Source organism: Rana temporaria, chromosome 11, assembly GCF_905171775.1.
Source record: "Rana temporaria chromosome 11, aRanTem1.1, whole genome shotgun sequence".
Classification (NCBI taxonomy): domain Eukaryota; kingdom Metazoa; phylum Chordata; class Amphibia; order Anura; family Ranidae; genus Rana; species Rana temporaria.
The window spans coordinates 84323494-84343417 of record NC_053499.1 but is presented as its reverse complement, the minus strand read 5'-3'; the positions used below and the strand labels follow the sequence as shown (position 1 = coordinate 84343417).

The following is a 19924-nucleotide window of genomic DNA, read 5'->3' as shown; positions in this document are numbered from 1 at the left end:
TGAATTAGGCGGGCTTGCGCCGGGAATTTACGCTACGCCGCCGCAACTTTACAGGCAAGTGCTTTGTGAATCAAGCACTTGCCCGTAAAACTTGCGGTGGCGTAACGTAAATGTGATACGTTACGCCACCGCAGATCTATGTGAATCTGCCCCTATGTCGTTAAACACAGCATACTACTGGCTGGAAACAGCTCATGCCTGCTTCCCAGGAAAGTGGGACAAAAAAGTTCCACAAAAGAAGCCAACTCAACATAAATGTAAAATAACTGAGGGCCAGATTCACAAAGAGTTACGCCGGCGTATCAGTAGATACGCCGACCTAACTCCGAATCTAAGCCCGACTGAGATACACTTAAACATGCCTAAGATATGACGGCCTGCGCCGTCGTATCTTAGGGTGCAATATTTACGCTGGCCGCTAGGTGGCGCTTCCATTGCGGTCGGCGTAGAATATGCAAATGAGTCGTTACGCCGATTCACGAACGTACGCTTGCCCGTCGCAGTAAATTTACGTTGTTTCCGTAAGAGATACGCGGCGTAAAGATAAACATGCCCCCTAGGTGGCGTATCCAATGTTAAGTATGGCTGTCGTTCCCGCGTCGCAATTTGAAAATTTCACGTCGTTTGCATAAGTCGTCCGTGAATGGGGCTGGACGCCATTTACGTTCACGTCAAAACCAATGACGTCCTTGCGACGTCATTTACCGCAATGCACGTCGGGAAATTTTAGGGACGGCTCATGCGCAGTACGTTCGGCGCGGGAACGCGCATAATTTAAATGATCTATGCCCCCTACCCAGATCATTTGAATTAGGCGGGCTTGTGCCGGGGAATTTACGCTACGCCGCCGCAACTTTACAGGCAAGTGCTTTGTGACTCAAGCACTTGCCCGTAAAACTTGCGGCGGCATAACGTAAATGCGATACGTTACGCCGCCACAGATCTACGTGAATCTGCCCCAAAATGTTTAGAAACATTGTGCTTCAGAAAACCCTTAATAATGTTTTGGACATGCTCTTTAATCCTCACCTTCAGTGCCCTTTTAGTCCTTCCTACATACTGTAGGTTGCAACTGCATTAAAGTACGTATACAACCCCCTCCGTATGGCAGCCGATAAAATCCCTGATCTCATGGGTTTCTCCTGTATTTGTGGCAACAAATTCTGTTCTTTTCTTCTGAAATCTATGTGACAGTCGGCAGGCATAACGGGGCAGATTCACAGAGCAAGTGCGCAGGCGTACTTTCAAATTTCCCACGTCGTATCTTTAGTTTGAATCCTCAAATCCGCTGGGTGGAGTTTGCGTCGTTTTCCGCGTCGGGTATGCAAATTAGCTTTTTCCGACTGTCCACGAATGTACGCGCGGTCGTCGCATTCTCTTACGTTGTCTCTAGTCGGCTTTTTCCGGCGTATAGTTAAAGCTGCTATTTTGTGCCGTATAGATAGACTTGCCATGTTAACCACTTAAGCCCCGGACCATATTGCTGCCTAAAGACCCAAGGGGTTTTTACAGTTCGGGACTGCGTCGCTTTAACAGACAATTGCGCGGTCGTGCGACGTGGCTCCCAAACAAAATTGGCGTCCTTTTTTCCCCACAAATAGAGCTTTCTTTTGGTGGTATTTGATCACCTCTGCGGTTTTTATTTTTTGCGCTATAAACAAAAATAGAGTGACAATTTTGAAAAAAATGCAATATTTTTTACTTTTTGCTGTAATAAATATCCCCCAAAAACATATATAAAATTTTTTTTTTCCTCAGTTTAGGCCGATACGTATTCTTCTACCTATTTTTGGTAAAAAAAATCGCAATAATCGTTTATCGGTTGGTTTGCGCAAAATTTATAGCGTTTACAAAATAGGGGATAGTTTTTTTGCATTTTTTTTTTTTTTTTTTTTTACTACTAATGGCGGCGATCAGCGATTTTTTTCGTGACTGCGACATTATGGCGGACACTTCGGACAATTTTGACACATTTTTGGGACAATTGTCATTTTCACAGCAAAAAATGCATTTAAATTGCATTGTTTATTGTGAAAATGACAATTGCGCGGTCGTGCGACGTGGCTCCCAAACAAAATTGGCGTCCTTTTTTCCCCACAAATAGAGCTTTCTTTTGGTGGTATTTGATCACCTCTGCGGTTTTTATTTTTTGCGCTATAAACAAAAATAGAGTGACAATTTTGAAAAAAATGCAATATTTTTTACTTTTTGCTGTAATAAATATCCCCCAAAAACATATATAAAATTTTTTTTTTCCTCAGTTTAGGCCGATACGTATTCTTCTACCTATTTTTGGTAAAAAAAATCGCAATAATCGTTTATCGGTTGGTTTGCGCAAAATTTATAGCGTTTACAAAATAGGGGATAGTTTTTTTGCATTTTTTTTTTTTTTTTTTTTTACTACTAATGGCGGCGATCAGCGATTTTTTTCGTGACTGCGACATTATGGCGGACACTTCGGACAATTTTGACACATTTTTGGGACAATTGTCATTTTCACAGCAAAAAATGCATTTAAATTGCATTGTTTATTGTGAAAATGACAGTTGCAGTTTGGGAGTTAACCACAGGGGGCGCTGTAGGAGTTAGGGTTTACTTTGTGTGTGTTTACTAGTGTAGGGGGGTGTGGCTGTAGGAATGACGTCATCGATCGTGTCTTCCCTATAAAGGGAATGACGCGATCGATGCGCCGACACAGTGAAGCACGGGGAAGCCGTGTTTACACACGGCTCTCCCCGTTCTTCAGCTCCGGGGAGCGATCGCGACGGAGCGGCTATAAACAAATAGCCGCACCGTCGTCCCGGATCGCTCCCCGAGCGGACCCGACCTCCGCATGTATCGGGGGGTTCCGATCGGACCCCCCACCCACGTCTAGCAGAGGACGTACAGGTACGTACATGTGCCTGTCCGTGCCATTCTGCTGACGTATATGTACATGAGGAGGTCGGGAAGTGGTTAAAGTATGGCCGTCGTTCCCGCGTCGAAATTTGATTTTTTTTTTTTTGCGTAACTCGTCCGTGAATAGGGATGGACGTAAGTCACGTCTAAGTTAAAAAAATGATGTTGTTGAGACGTCATTTAGCGCAATGCACGGCGGGAAATTTAGGAATGACGCATGCGCATTTCATTCGGCGCGGGGACACGCTTCATTTAAATGAAACCTGCCCCCAACCCCCCCATTTTCAAATACGCCGCCAGAAATACACTACGCTGCCGTAACTTACGGCGCAAATTCTTCCTGGATTCGAAGTTAAGCCAGGTAAGATACGGCGGCGTAGCGTATCTCTGATACGCTGCGCCTGTCCAATTGTATGTGAATCTGCCCCAACATTTCTTACAGGGGAAGAAGCCCTGGGGCAATATATTGTTTTAACAAATCAAGTCATTTTTTAGCCATATATGTAATTACACTTGGTATAGAGGATTATGGGATGTATGTGTCCGTTTTACCCCATCCCCTTACTTTTGCTTATGCACTACGTTTTTATATTGGTGCGGTAACTTTACATAGAGCTATACTGTCAGTTTCTGGCCCGCACCTTTCCAGTATTAATTGCATCGGTGGGGCTAATAGCTCTATACAATAAGATTACTCTAGTCTCTATATATTGATGTCACCAAGTATATTGTGCAAAGGTTTGACTTTTAGTTAATGGCCGCTATTGGTTGGTATGCTTGATAACCAATACAATGGTACAATACGTAGGACATACGGCGGACTTCAACAAAATGGCCGCGAGTACATTTCCGGTTTACACACATATAAACACAAACGGCACGACCAATCAGGTTCCCCAGATGAAGACACGTGACTGTGTCATAACGCGTAGGGATTGGCCGTGGGCAGAAGTACACCTGGAGTGACGTAAGAAGACGGTGAGGACGCCGCTGTTCATTTGTATTACTGTGACCGTGACCAAGTCTGTTTGTAGACGAAACGTTGGGAGGCGGCGCTTTGACGTCACCGCGTTGCACACGTGAGGACCCCGGATATTCTGGGCACACGCTTTACACACAGACCGGCCGGCCGTGTTTCTTTCTTAATGCCTGTTTTTATTGGATCAAATGTAAGTGCATTACTTTCGTTTTACTATTTTAAGCAATATTACGCTATGAGTCCCTTTGATCTCTCCTCTCCTATGCTGGAATACTGAGTTGGGCTGTCAAGTAGAAAAACTTCAGTGGATGGAAGAGCGAGTCTGTTGTCTTAATGCGATTGGAATTCGTTTTTGCTGTTTTTTACTTACCCTGTGGTAAGAGTCAGTGTTAAATGTTGGTGGAGGTCTCCTGTGTGTCAGTCATCACGACGCTGTGGATTATTTTTAAACACTTTGGGACTTTTCCTATCACTTTATTTGCGACTGTGTACATTTTTTTAATTAAGAATTTTTTTTTTTTTTTGATTGGGTTTACTCCCTCCTTTTTCACTAATATTTGTAGACCCCAGTGTTTTTTTGTGATTTTTCATGATCATTTGGGTCCACTCTTCTCTTGGGCCCCATACACACGAGAGGATTTATCCGCAGATACGGTCCAGCGGACCGTTTCCACGGATAAATCCTCTCAAAGATATCCGCTGATTTCGATGGGATGGAGTGTACACACCATCCCATTGAAATCCGCGCGGAAATCCTCTGCCGATGACGTGTCGCACCGTCGCCGCGATTATGACGCGGCGACGGGCGCGACGCTGTCATATAAGGAATTCCACGCATGCGTCAAATCATTACGACGCGTGCGGGGAATCCCTTTGGACGAATGGATCCGGTAAGTCTGTACAGACGAGCGGATCCATCCGTTGGAATGGATTCCAGCAGATGGATATGTTGTGCAGCACAACAAATATTCGATCTGCTGGAATCCATCCCAGAGGAGATTTCTCCGCGGAAACAGATCCGCTGGCGTGTACACACCATAGGATCTATCCGCAGAAACCCATTTGCTGGGATTTATCTGCGGATAGATTCTATCGTGTGTACGGGGCCTTATATTTGCACATATTTATTCACTTATTATTTTTCATATGCAATTTATCAATTACATAGCGCGACTCCTTTTGTAGTTTATTTTTCATTTGTATTACTGCACTCGCTTTTTATCTTTGATGTAAGAGCATTTTATACTTTAATAAACGTTCCCCTACTTACAATACTACACTATTGGAGGCCCTCTGTTTGCTCTCTCTCCCTTTCCCCCTGATTGGAGTCGCAATAGGGACTGATCGATGAGGTGTTTTTGAGTAAGCTGGCATACTATATGGAAGCCTGCAGAGAGTTTGAGAAGCACCAGTGAAGTGTGGAAAGTGGGAAGATTGTTAAAGCGGGGGTTCACCCATCAATTTAACAGTTTGAAAAAGCAGTTACATTCCTGGCATGCCGGGATTGCTAACTGTCACATTGGTTGTGCTCTCAACCAAACTGTCAAACCATCCAATGGCTGGTGTCATAACTGATCACATGTGCAGCATCATGGCAGTTGAAGATTAAACAGAGGCCAAGACGCGCCTTAGCAGCCGTCAATCAACTCCTCTTCGCTTAGAAACGCCCATTCCCCGCAGGATTCCCCGCTCGGAGCCGGAAAACAAGGGCTCATATAACGATAAGTACAAGTAAAAAAAAAAAAAAAAACAGCATACTGCAGATGTTAGCAGTATGCTACAGCTAATGTCGAAAAGTGGATTTTTGGGTGAACCTCCGCTTTAACTGTGAGGTGTATGCTGTAAGGAGATCCTGGATGCTTTATACACTTGTTGATGAGGTGAGAGTTCTGAGAGCCCTTACACAGATGTGATCAAGCCACCCATTAATATCTTCACACATTTATGATCAGTGGACATACAGCTCCGTTTCTGTTCTCCTTGGCAGTTTTACTGCATTAATCATACACGGACACTATTATAATCACCACTTTATTTATTGTTTTATTATCATCCTTTATGGGTATTGATTTATCACTATATACCATTGTCACTTATTTATGTCATGTTATTATGACTGATGCGTCTATAGTTCATGCGCGAAACCCCCTTTTTTGAATATTATTTCACTTGTGTGTATTGTAAACACCAATAGGTTTTGCTGCATTTACACTTTTTTGTTTTGTTTTGATACATTCTATTGCTCACAGTAGAGCGAAGGACACTTTATAATATTTACTTTCTGTGCATATTTTGTTACCGTGTTTTGCCTATGTATGCTATTAGCACTCATTAATTTCCTTACTCTTGTAAGCATGTTTATACTTACCTTATTATTATTTTTAATGTTTATATATGTGTATCCTATGTACCTTTGCGTGTTTTTAATATACATTCCTTATGCCGCGTACACACGATCATTTTTCGGCATGAAAAAAAACGATGTTTTTCGGCATGTAGAAAAACGATGTTTTTCGGCATGTAGAAAAAACAGTTTTTCCAACTTCATCATTAAAACGACGTTGCCCACACACCATAGTTTTTTAAAAATGCTCTAGCAAAGCGCGGTGACGTACAACACGTACGACGGCACTATAAAGGGGAAGTTCCATGCGGATGACGCCACCCTTGGGGCTGCTTTAGCTGATTCCGTGTTAGTAATAGACAATTCACGCTTTTCTGTCTGTTACAGTGTGATGAATGTGCTTACTCTATTATGAACAGTAGTTTTACTAGAACGAGCGCTCCCATCTCATAACTTGCTTCTGAGCATGCGTGGGTTTTTAACGTCGTTTTAGCCCACACATGATCATTTTTTACAGCCCAAAAAATTACATAGTTTAAAAACGTTGTTAAAAAATGCAGCATGCTCGAAAAAAATGTTGTCGTTTTTCAGAAGCTGAAAAATTATGTGAAGCCCACACACGATCATTTTAAATGAAATTTTTTTAAAACAACCTTTTTTTTCATGCCGAAAAATGATCGTGTGTATGTGGCATTAATATAGGTCATTATGTATATTTATTTATATATTTCATATACTTTTTATATTGTAATATGTTCTTGATATGTTTTTAAAAATATATACATATATATTTTTAAATATCCCTAAAATATACAGCTAATCTTGGTATAGTTAGTTTACAACTGTCCAAGATGAGTGATTCCCCCCGCCATATGTAATTTTTGCAAATGCCTGTTGCTATTGTGTGTATTTTGGTGCCGCGCTGGGACTTGTTGTCCCACGGCACAGACATACATTTAAGGAATCAGTCCCTACAGCCCAGTATTAGGCCAATAGAAGAAGCAGTGGCTCAGAGCGCGTAGCCCAATCCGCACCTTGCCTTCCATGGAAATCTGGATGTGTCTCTGGAAGTAATCACGTGACCTGCCGGACCAAGCCTCTTCCTGATGATCACAGGCCAGGCTTTAGACCGAACCAATACACTCTGCAAATCTTCACATCTATGCAGCCCACAGGATCTGGGACAAGGACACTTAGGTGGCGCTTCCTTTTTTACCCATTGTTGATAATTGATATAAAGCAGGGTGCCAAAATTCCCCTGCATCCGTGGTCAGTAGGGTTAAAAAAATATTCCAGTGTTAGTGGTCAATGGAAGTAACAAATGTCCCTGTGTTAGTGGTCAGTGGGATTCATAAATGCCCCATGACAATGGTAGTAATAATTTCACATGTGCCAGTGCTCAGTGGGAGTAATGGTGCCTACAGTTAGTTCAAGTGAGTGTATAGTGCCCTATCATTGGTGTCAGTGGAAGAAAATGTTTCTCATGTCTTATGCTAATCCTTGTGATGGTATCACAGCAGGGGCTATACAAACACCATATCAAGCAGGATATCACTCCACCCCACACTGCGTAGAATACATAACAGTGTGTTGAAATGCTCTGTATCTCTGTGTCTGGCATGATATGAAGTTTAGTGTTAGATATACTATTTATGTGTTTGTAGATGAGACAACGTTATATAGTGGAATATAGTCCTTACAAGATTTTTCTGCCTTACTACCAGCTATCAGAATGGTTGTTAGGGCAACTACATAGCTAATGAAGTTTATGCACTTGGGGCCTGATCCACAACGAGCGGGCTTAACTTAAATATTCGGATTTAAGTTACACCGCCGCAAAATCTCTACCTAAGTGCCCGATCCACAAAGCACTTACCTAGAAATTTTGAGCAGTGTAACTTAAATCCGTCCGGCGCAAGGCGTTCCTAATCTAATGGGGCGAGTCCCATTTAAATTAGGCGCGCTCCCGCGCCGGATGTACTGCGCATGCTCCCGACGTTATTTTCCCGACGTGCTTTGTGCGGTTTTATGTTGCGCCGGGTTTTGAGAATCGCGACGGGCGTAAAAAAAAAAAAGAGTTGCGGCGGGAAAAAAAATAAAAATGACAGCGACGCGGGATAGAAGGGTATACTTTTACAAGGTGTAAACAGTTTACACCTTGTAAAAGCAGCCCTAATTTTGCGACGGCAAACTAATACTTACGGAGAAAAAACGAAGCGTAAAAGCTTTGTGGATCTCCGTAAGTGCTAATTTGCATACCCAACGCTGGATTTCGACGAGAAATGCCCCCAGCGGCGGCTGCGGTACTGCATCCTAAGATCCGGCAGTGTAAGTCCCTTACACATGTCGGATCTTCTGCCTATCTATGTGAAACTGATTCTGTGGATCAGTTCCATAGATAGAAACAGGGATACGACGGCATATCAATAGATACGCCGGCGTATCCCTTTTGTGGATCAGGCCCTTGGATCTTAAAACCATGGGCCAGATTCAGAGACATCTGCGGCGGCGTAACGTATCGCATTTACGTTACACCACCGCAAGTTTTACGGGCAAGTGCTTGATTCACAAAGCACTTGCCTGTAAAGTTGTGGCGGCATAGCGTAAATCCCTCCAGCTCAAGCCCGCCTAATTCAAATGGGGCGTAGATAATTTAAATTAGGCGCGTTCCCGCGCCGAACCTACTGCGCATGCTCCGTTTTGAAATTTCCCGGCGTGCTTTGCGCGAAATGACGTCGCTCCGACGTAATTTTTTGAGCGTCGACGTGAGTTAAGCCCCTTTCCTATTCACGGACGAGTTACGCAAAAAAAAATAAAAAATTTGAAGCGGGAACGACGGCCATACTTTAACATGGCAAGTCTAAATATAGGCCAAGAAATAGCAGCTTTAACTATACGCCGGGAAAAGCCGACTAGCGACGACGTAAGAGAATGCGACGGCCCCGCGTACCTTCGTGAATCGCCGGAAAAGCTAATTAGCATACCCGACGCGGAAAACGACGCAAACTACACCCAGCGGGCACCGAAGTATTACACCTACGATCCGAAGGCGTACGAAGCCGTACGCCTGTCGGATCGAAGCCAGAAGCCGGCGTATCTTGGTTTGAGGATTCAAACTAAAGATACGACGCGGGAAATTTGAAAGTACGCCAGAGTATCAGTAGATACTCCGGCGTACTTCTTCTGTGAATCTGGCCCCATATTTTCATCATAAAATCTAGGGGGGGGGACATCCGATTTAGCAAATGAACCAGAATGATATGGGTTTTCTGGTACACCATACATGTATTAGCAGCTTACAAAGCCAATATAGTGCTTTTAGAGCAAACAGAATTTTTATTAGGAAGTATAAATTTGAGAAAAAGATACAGTGATGTAAATTAGTCAAAGCGTGTCTTGAATGTGTAATTTAGCCTTGTTTGTATCAAATGCATTTGCAAGACTAGATATCACCTGGCACAGGTAGCAGGGACATCATCACTGTGCATCTGGGGCACAGCAACTCTAAACCCTACAGGTTGCCTTCAGAAGACTACAGGAGGGGGTTAATAAAAGACCAGGGAGAGGGAGCAGTGCTGACTTATATTAATTATGCAAGAAATACAAAAGGGACACAAAGATTCAAGAAAGAATACACATAGCTCTTGTATTTAACCACTTGGGATCCGCGCTATGGACAAAAGACGTCCACAGCGCAGCTCTCAAGTGCCGGGTGGACGTCCCTGGACGTCCTGTTGTTGTTGTTCCCCGTGCGCGCCACTGGGGGCGCGCAGCGGGGAAACAAGATAGTTCCATAGATAGAAACAGGGATACGACAGCGTATCAGTAGATACGCCGGCGTATCCCTTTTGTGGATCAGGCCCTTGGATCTTAAAACCATGGGCAAGATTCAGAGACATCTGCGGCGGCGTAACGTATCGCATTTACGTTACACCGCCGCAAGTTTTACGGGCAAGTGCTTGATTCACAAAGCACTTGCCTGTAAAGTTGTGGCGGCATAGCGTAAATCCCTCCAGCTCAAGCCCGCCTAATTCAAATGGGGCGTGGATCATTTAAATTAGGCGCGTTCCCGCGCCGAACCTACTGCGCATGCTCCGTTTTGAAATTTCCCGGCGTGCTTTGCGCGAAATGACGTCGCACCGACGTAATTTTTTGAGCGTCGACGTGAGTTAAGCCCCTTTCCTATTCACGGACGACTTACGCAAAAAAAAAAAAAAATTTGAAGCGGGAACGACGGCCATACTTTAACCACTTAGTAACCGCCCTATAGACAATATACGTCTACAGGGCGGGTGGTTAACTCTAGGAGGGCGTCAATGTACGTCCTCCCAGAGTCCGTCTCCCGCGCGTCCCCTGGGACGCGCACACGGGAACATCCGTGACCGCCGGGTCCAGAGGACCCGGCCGATCACGAATCGCGGTAAACGGCCGCTGATAGCGGCCGTTTACCATGTGATCGCTCCGTCCAATGACGGAGCGATCACATGTAAACAAACCGGCGTCTTTTGATGACGCCGGTTCCTCCCTCCTCTCTCTGTACCGAGCGGTACAGTGTGAGAGGGGGGAGCGCGGGTGTCAGCAGCGCTGTGGATGGATCTGTGACTATTGCAGTCACAGATCCATCCATCCCTGCTCAGCCATCCCTGAAACCCCCTGCAATACCCCCCCTTACAATACTCTGCAATACTCTGCATACCCCCTACAATACTCTGCATACCCCCTACAATACTCTGCATACCCCCTACAATACTCTGCAATACTCTGCATACCCCCTACAATACTCTGCAATACTCTGCATACCCCCTACAATACTCTGCAATACTCTGCATACCCCCTACAATAATCTGCAATACTCTGCATACCCCCTACAATACTCTGCAATACTGTGCAATACACTCTGCAATACCCCCCCCTACAATACTCTGCATACCCCCGGCAATACTCTGCATACCCCCCTGCGCAATACTCTGCATACCCCCCTGCGCAATACTCTGCATACCCCCCCTGCGCAATACTCTGCATACCCCCCCTGCGCAATACTCTGCATACCCCCCCTGCGCAATACTCTGCATACCCCCCCCTACGAAATACTCTGCATACCCCCCACCTGCGAAATACTCTGCATACCCCCCACCTGCGAAATACTCTGCATACCCCCCCTGCGCAATACTCTGCATACCTCCCCTTCGCAATACTCTGCATACCCCCCTGCGCAATACTCTGCATACCCCCCTGCGCAATACTCTGCATACCCCCCTGCGAAATACTCTGCATACCCCCCTGCGCAATACTCTGGATACCACCCCCTGCGCAATACTCTGCATACCACCCCCTGCGCAATACTCTGCATACCACCCCCTGCGCAATACTCTGCATACCACCCCCTGCGCAATACTCTGCATACCACCCCCTGCGCAATACTCTGCATACCACCCCCTGCGCAATACTCTGCATACCCCCCTGCGCAATACTCTGCATTACTCCCCGGCAATACTCTGCATTGCTCCCCGGCAATACTCTGCATTGCTCCCCGGCAATACTCTGCATTGCTCCCCGGCAATACTCTGCATTGCTCCCGGCAATACTCTGCATTACTCCCCGGCAATACTCTGCAATACCCCTGCACAATTACTCTGCGCAATTACTCTGCAATACCCCCGCACCAATACTCTGCAATACCCCCGCACCAATACTCTGCAATACCCCCGCACCAATACTCTGCAATACCCCCGCACCAATACTCTGCAATACCCCCGCACCAATACTCTGCAATACCCCCGCACCAATACTCTGCAATACCCCAACACCAATACTCTGCAATACCCCAACACCAATACTCTGCAATACCCCTGCACCAATACTCTGCAATACCCCCGCACCAATACTCTGCAATACCCCCGCACCAATACTCTGCAATACCCCCGCACCAATACTCTGCAATACCCCCGCACCAATACTCTGCAATACCCCCGCACCAATACTCTGCAATACCCCAACACCAATACTCTGCAATACCCCAACACCAATACTCTGCAATACCCCAACACCAATACTCTGCAATACCCCGGCTAATACTCTGCAGTACCCAGAAAATACTCTGGGAAAAAAATGCGTTTTAACCACTTCCCGCCCGCCGGCCGTCATGACGTCCTTGACTTTGTGCAGGGATATCTAAATGATGCCTGCAGCTACAGACATCATTCAGATATCATTTTTTTCAGCCGGCGATTCCCTACACCGTAAGAACAATCATGTCGGCTGTTCCGCCTCTTGATCGTTCTTACGGGAGGCGAAAGGGGACGTCTCCCCTCCCTTCTCCCTCCGGTGCCTCTTCTGACTCACCGCTACGATCGAAACCAGGATCGTTTTATTTTTTTTAATTTTTTTTCAGGCTTCCCAGCCTAGAGGTGAGATGTGGGGTCTTATTGACCCCACATCTCACTGTAAAGAGGACCTGTCATGCTATATTCATATTACAAGGGATGTTTACATTCCTTGTAATAGGAATAAAAGTGATCAAAACATTTATTTTTGGGGAAAAACGTATCAAACTAAAATAAATAAAGTGAAATGAACAATAAAAATATATTTTTTTTTTTAAAGCGCCCCTGTTCCTGCGTGCTCGTATACAAAAGCGACCGCACACGTAAGTCCCACCCACATATGAAAACGGTGTTCAAACCACACATGTGAGGTATCGCTGCGAACGTTGGAGCAAGAGCAATACTTTTGGCCCTAGAGCTCTTCTCCAACTAAAAAGATGTAACCAGTAAAAATATTTAAAGCGTCGCCTATGGGGATTTTTAAGTAGCGAAGTTTGGCGCCATTCCACAAGCGTGTGCAATATTGAAGGGTGACATGTTGGGTATCTATTGACTCGGCGTAACTTCATCTTTCATATTATGCAAAAACATTGGGCTAACTTTAATGTTTTTTTTTTTTTAAAAGCACAAAACCGTTTTATTTCCAAAAAAACGCATTCGAACAATTGCTGCGAAAATAACGTGCGTGATAAAAAGTTGCAACGACCGCCATTGTATTCTCTAGGGTTTTTGCTAAAAAAGCATATATAATGTTTTGGGGTTCTATGCAATTTTCTAGCAAATAAATGATGATTTTTCCATGTAGGAGAGAAATGTCAGAATTGGTCTCGGTGCTCCAGAACGCCTGATGGTGCTCCCTGCATGTCGGGCCTCTGTATGTGGCCACGCTGTGTAAAAGTCTCACACATTTGGTATCGGCATACTCGGGAGGAATAGCAGAATGTGTTTTGGGGTGTAATTAGTGTTATGCATATGCTGTGTGTGAGAAATAACCGGCGAATATGAACATTTTGTGAAAAAAAAAAAAAAAAATCTTGATTTTGCAAAGAATTGTGGGAAAAAATTACAACTTCTAAAAACTCACCATGCCTCTTTCTAAATACCTTGGAATGTCTTCTTTCCAAAAAGGGGTCATTTGGGGGGTATTTGTACTTTTCTGGCATGTTAGGGTCTCAAGAAATGAGAGAGGCTGTCAGTACATCAGATGTGATCAAATTGATCAATTTTCAGTAATTGGTACCATAGCTTGTGGACCCTATAACTTTCACCCAGACTAAATAATATCCCAATTTTTTTTTTTTTTACCAAAGATATGTAGCAGTATACATTTTAGGCCAAATTTATGAAGAAAAATTAATTTTTTGCAAAATTTTATAATAGAAATCAAAAAAAAATTCATTTTTTTTACAAAATTTTCGTTCTTTTTTCATTATTAGCGGAAAAAATAAAAACCGCAGAGGTGATCAAATACCACCAAAAGAAAGCTCTATTTGTGGGAAAAAAAGGACAAAAATTTCATTTGGTTACAGTGTTGTATGACTGAGTTATTGTCATTCAAAATGTGAGAGCACCGAAAGCTGAAAATTGGTCTGGTTATTAAGGGTGTTTAAGTGCCCAGTTGTCAAGTGGTTAACATGGCAAGTCTAAATATAGGCCAAGAAATAGCAGCTTTAACTATACGCCGGGAAAAGCCGACTAGCGACGACGTAAGAGAATGCATCGCTCGGGAGCCGATGCGAGTTCATGGCGGGCGCGATGTCCGCCAGACACCCGCGATCGTCGGTGACACAGCAGGGACGTGGAGCTCTGTGTGTAAACACAGAGCTCCACGTGCTGTCAGGGAGAGAGGAGACCGATCTGTGTCCCTTTACATAGGGACACAGCATCGGTCACCTCCCCCAGTCAGTCCCCTCCCCCCACACAGTAAGAACACAACCAGGGAATACATTTAACCCCTTCCTCACCCCCTAGTGTTAACCCCTTCACTGCCAGTCACATTTATACAGTAATTAGTGCATTTTATAGCACTGATCGCTGTATAAATGTGAATGGTACCAAAATTGTGTCAAAAGTGTTCGATATGTCTGCCGCAATATCGCAGGCCTGACAAAAAAAATCGCAAATCGCCGCCATTACTAGTAGAAAAAAAAAAACATAAATCTATCCCCTATTTTGTAGGTGCTATAACTTTTGCGCAAACCAATCAATATACGCTTATTAAAAAAAAAAATATGTAGAAGAATACGTATCGGCCTAAACCGGGGGAAATTTGTATTTTTTTTTTTTAAAAATGGGATATTATTATAACGAAAAGTAAAAAATATTGTGTTTTTTTCCAAATTTTCTGTCTTTTTTTGTTTATAGCGCAAAAAATTTAAATCGCAGAGGTGATCAAATACCACCAAAAGAAAGCTCTATTTATGGGGAAAAAATGATAAAAATATAATTTGGGTACAGTGTTGTATGACCGCGCAATTGTCATTCAAAATGCGTCAGCGCTGAAAGCTGAAAATTGGTCTGGGCACGAAGGGGGTTTAAGTGCCCAGTAATGAAGTGGTTAAACAATATCTGTTTAGCCTGAATTTCAGCAAATTAGAAGGAGGCATTCTTTGTACCTGAAGGAAAAGAGGTTTAACCTTTGCATATAAACAGGCTTCTTTACAGTAAAACCTGTAAAATGTCTAATTGACTTCCATGGGACCTAGTTATAGTCAACTCTATAAATTATTTCAAAAACAGGCAGGCTTTATTTCTAAGTACACAAAATATATCTGAAGTTTAATATTTATACCAAGTTATTCTGTAGATTGTTGATCCAGGAAGAATCTTTTAAGTAATAGGTGAGATTTGTTTCCATGTTGAATACAAATGAACAATGCTTTACAACGGCTTTCTGTCTTCCGCTGGATTACCTTGAAGTTGGGGCTCTGATGATGCATTTACAGTATTTTTGTCTTTTGATTGGATTTGTCTTTTTTTCAGTATCTAAGCATCCATGCATCTCACTTCTAAGCTACAGGCTCAGAATAAACTTGCTGTAGAGAAGAGAAAAATGTAGTTCAAAGCAAAACTGTAAATTCTTATATCTAATATATAAGTCTGTAACTAGAAAAGCTCTAATAAAAACTGCCAAAAGATATTAATGCAATATGACAAACTTGTGTTCTGTTCAATCGTCGATGTACACAATGCACCCAGAAAGGTACTTCTACTATTAAATCTTGGTGTGCTTTGCATATTTCTTCCATATCTGTGTGGTAAACCAGTGGGACACTTTGCCTCTATAAAGGACTAGTCACTGCTGCTCTTTTTCCTTACACAGGGTGACTAGTCTTGTATCTGTGCCCCCATGCTTACCCTGTAGGTCATACATTTATGAACTGCAAACCAAATGGCAAGCAAGGAGACACAAGCAAAAAAACCTTACAGAGGTTCTAATAATTCCTCATACTGCTAAAAAATGTGTTGCTGCCCGGGTCTCTTGCCTCGATAAAAGCACAGGAAGTCAGTAGAAATCTATGTAATACCTAATTCTAAATTTTCACTATTCTAACCAAAATTTTTAATCAAACATGGTCGGAGTACCTTACAACAGCAGTTTTTATGACATGATGACATGTGACATAACTAGAACATTTTGTCAGCTTTTTTTATGTGTTTCAGAGGAATTCAAAAACTTTTTCCTGAAGCATCCAGAATATGCCAAGCTGTTTACAACATACCTGGAGCATCAGAAATTTTTCATGCATAAGTTACAGCAAATGGAAAATGAAGAGAACCTGTTGATGCCTCATATTACAGAAAATCAGAATCATATATTAAATATGAAAGATGAAGCTCTAAATACAACAGACAAGAAAGAAGACTGAAAAATGAGCCCTCATTAGAAAATACACTGGTTTATTTTTTGAATATTCATTTTTCTTTATTTTATTACAATGTACTTATTGCAAAAAAAAAAAAACTCTCAAAAACTACTGCTTTATATGTTTCAGATCAAATCAATAAACTCTGCTTTTTACTTGTGTAACTTGACTAAGAAAAATAAACTATCTTTTGTATTTGTGTAAAATATAATGCCTGATATGTCTCCCAGATGTAATATATTAAATGGTTTTATATATAGGCATTATTAAAGGGTGCCTCCCTCACAAGTTTTTGTGAAAAATCTAAATATTAATAGATTAATGCTGTGCATAAATGATGCACAAGTCAATATAAAATTCCTTAACAAAACTGCACTTTATTAGACTTTGTGCTTATATGATTTATTTTTTTGACAGTGGGTGCAGCAAAGCATGCTAAAGGTTATGAACATTTCCCCACGTATTTTTTTTTTATTTGACGCGGGGTTCCCCTTAATATACATTCCATACCTTAGGATACTTTCCTAAATGTAGGTAAAGTTGATCCGGGGTAAATCCAAATGCCTCTAGAGAGATCAGGAAGGAATTTTTTTCCCCTGCTGTAGCAAATTGGATCATGCTCTGCTGTTTTTTTTTGTCTTCTTCTGCATCAACTGTGGGTATGGAGTTGGGTGTATAGGATTGTACTATGTTTTTTATTTTGTTTTTTTTTGTTTGTGGTTGAACTGGATGTTCTTTTTTCAACCTGACTAACTATGTAACCTGAAGGGCCTGGTAATTGAATTTGGGGGGACCCCCACACATTTTTTTTTATGAATGACTTTTCTCTGTATTGCTGGGAGCCGACAATTCATTATAGCCTTGAGTGGTTTTAAATTACTTTTTTTCCTTCAGAAATTACACTTTGTGCAGGGACAGTTCTAAGCACGGGAAACAAGTGCTACTTCACAGGCATACCCCTCCCCCCAGGTACGAGGTCACCCTTCACAAAATTTAAAGTAATATTTTACTTTTATTGTTTCACTTTAAGCATTATAAAAATCACTGCTCCTGAAAAAACGCACAGGTTTTAAAACTTTTTTTTGCATTGGTACATGTCCCCCTGGGGCAAACACTTTTTAGGACAATAACTTGCATATTAGCCTTTAAAATTAGCACTTTAGATCTCAAATGTTCGAGTCCCATAGACTTTAACGGGTTTCTAAAGTTCACACAAACTTTTGGTCTGTTCGCAGGTTCAGGTGCGAACCGAACGGGGGGGCTCATCCCTACATATGTGTGATAAACCCACAGTTGCACTCACACATGCCCCGAAATATGATCGCATATAAGAAGGTCAGTTGCATAACAGAACTCCCCACTTAGCTGTCCGTGCTCACACAGCAGTGAGGTCGATGGCTTACGCAATACATCACAGGACACGTGACTTTTTCAAAGGTGGCCATGTGACATGCTCAGTTAGCTGTTAGCTAGTTAGACGTGCCTATTGCCGAGGAAACAAATGAGCGTTGTGCATCATCATACCCTCATATGTGATCGTTACCACATAAGCAGCATGATAAGTAACAGAGTACAAGTTTTAGTAATACATGTTAACAGCATAAGAATAAATAATCATAAATTAATACTATGATAAAAACAGATCTAGAGGTTATTTAAAACCAAAGATACAACCAATTTCACTAGCCTATACATATATAGTGTGGGATCCCTCTAGTGGTAGCTCATAATATTACAACTAATAAATATATTCCATCAACCTAACAATGACTTTAAAATATATAAAAAATGATTAAAAATCTGATACAAAAACAATTAAGATCAAAGCCTATGTTTAATCCCATGGGAGCGAGAGTGGACATAGCAAAAATGAATCAAAATGGATTTTTGAAAAGTTCTCTCACTTTATTTCTGCCCCGCCAGTGTGGTTTGTATTTTTCTATGACCCAGAATTTAAGACCAATGGGATTTTTATCATGGCATAGAGAGAAATTACTGTGTTTTGGAAATCCATTACTAATATTTTGTATATGCTCTTGGATCCTTTTCCACGTCGATCATTTTGTTCTTTCCATATACTGCAAAGAGCACGGGCAGTGCAATATATATACTACCCCCTCAGTTCTGCATGATATAAAATCTTTAATTCGGTATTGTTTTTTGTTGCTGGTAGATATAAATTTAGTGCATTTTTGACCATTTTGTTTAGTATTCCTGCAGGCGTAGCATCTCTTACATGGGGAAAAAACCCTTTCCCTGAAAATAAGTAAACTCCTGTGATTTTTTTAGGGGGATTAGTGACATTTTTGGCTATTATATCTCTTAATCTGGGTGCCTTCCTGTACACAAAACTAGGTATCTCGGGCAAAATAGTCTGCAATTGGTCATCCACTAAAAGCAATGACCAATGCTTTTTAAACCTTCGCTCAACTTGCCGCTGTTTGATATTATAGTCCATAATTATTGGAACTTCTTGATATTGCATTTTTCTTTCTTTATCTTTAATTAAATCATCCATTTGAATATGTAATGCGTCCTTTATTTTCTCTTCTATTCAATTCTCATTATACCCTTGATGAATTAATTTCTCTCCAATCATTGTTGCCTGCTCAATAAAAGTGCTTTCATTTGTGCAATTTCTTCTTAAGCGTATCATTTGCCCTTTAGGGATATTGATAAGCCAGGGATCAAAATGACAACTGTCCATGGGTATGTAGCTATTTCTCTCAACAGGTTTAAACAAGGTTTTTGTTATGACTCCATTCTTTGTTAGATAGATAGATTTTGCAAATCCAAAAAATGTATAGAGGTATCACTGATTTCATATGTCAATGTAATATTTTTTGTTATTTAATTTCTCAAAAAATTCAATCGGACTATTTTTACCCCCATTCCATATTATGATACAATCATCTATAAATCTTCAGTACATAACTAATTGGGTGGGAGTGTTCAAATACACCTCCTTTTCCTTCCATTTTGCCATAAAAATATTGGCTACGCTTGGTGCGTATTTGGCTCCTATTCCGATGCCGTTAAGCTGCCTATAGTATTCTGAATTGTACCAAAAATAATTGTGTTGCAAAACAAATGCTAAACATCTAAGAATAAACCTTTTTTTGTTTTGAGACAATATTGCTATATGTATCCATAGCCTACCTTGATGTCTTCATAGCCTCCTCATGATCAATTATAGTATAAAGCGACGATACGTCGGCTGTGGCAATCAAGTAGTGTTGGTCTGGCTTAATAATAGTATTGTTTAGTATCTGGATCAGATGTTTAATGTCCCTTAGGTTGGCTGGTGTTGATGGTACCAAAGGCTGAATAAAATTGTGCACATATATTCCCCTAATCTTGCATTTATTGATTGGATTCCATTTATAATGGGCCGCCCAGGTGGATTAATTTGATCCTTGTTGTTTACCTTGGGTACTGTGTAGATGATTGTCACTCTGCATGTGTCTGGAACAAGATATTTCTCTTCTTTCTTCGTTAAAATATTCTTCAAAGT

At 41.9% G+C, this 19924-nt stretch overlaps 1 protein-coding gene across 2 annotated transcripts in view; it reads left to right on the top strand.

Annotated features, from left to right (window-relative positions):
- LPCAT2 (lysophosphatidylcholine acyltransferase 2) overlaps positions 1-16616 on the top strand; it is a 660866-nt gene extending 644250 nt beyond the window's left edge. For both annotated transcript variants that reach the window (XM_040328743.1, XM_040328745.1), the window contains exon 15: positions 16208-16616. In XM_040328743.1, coding sequence (XP_040184677.1) covers positions 16208-16413 — 206 coding nt within the window. In that variant the 3' untranslated portion in view covers positions 16414-16616. The remainder of the gene's footprint in view (positions 1-16207) is intronic.
- Positions 16617-19924: the final 3308 nt, after the last annotated feature.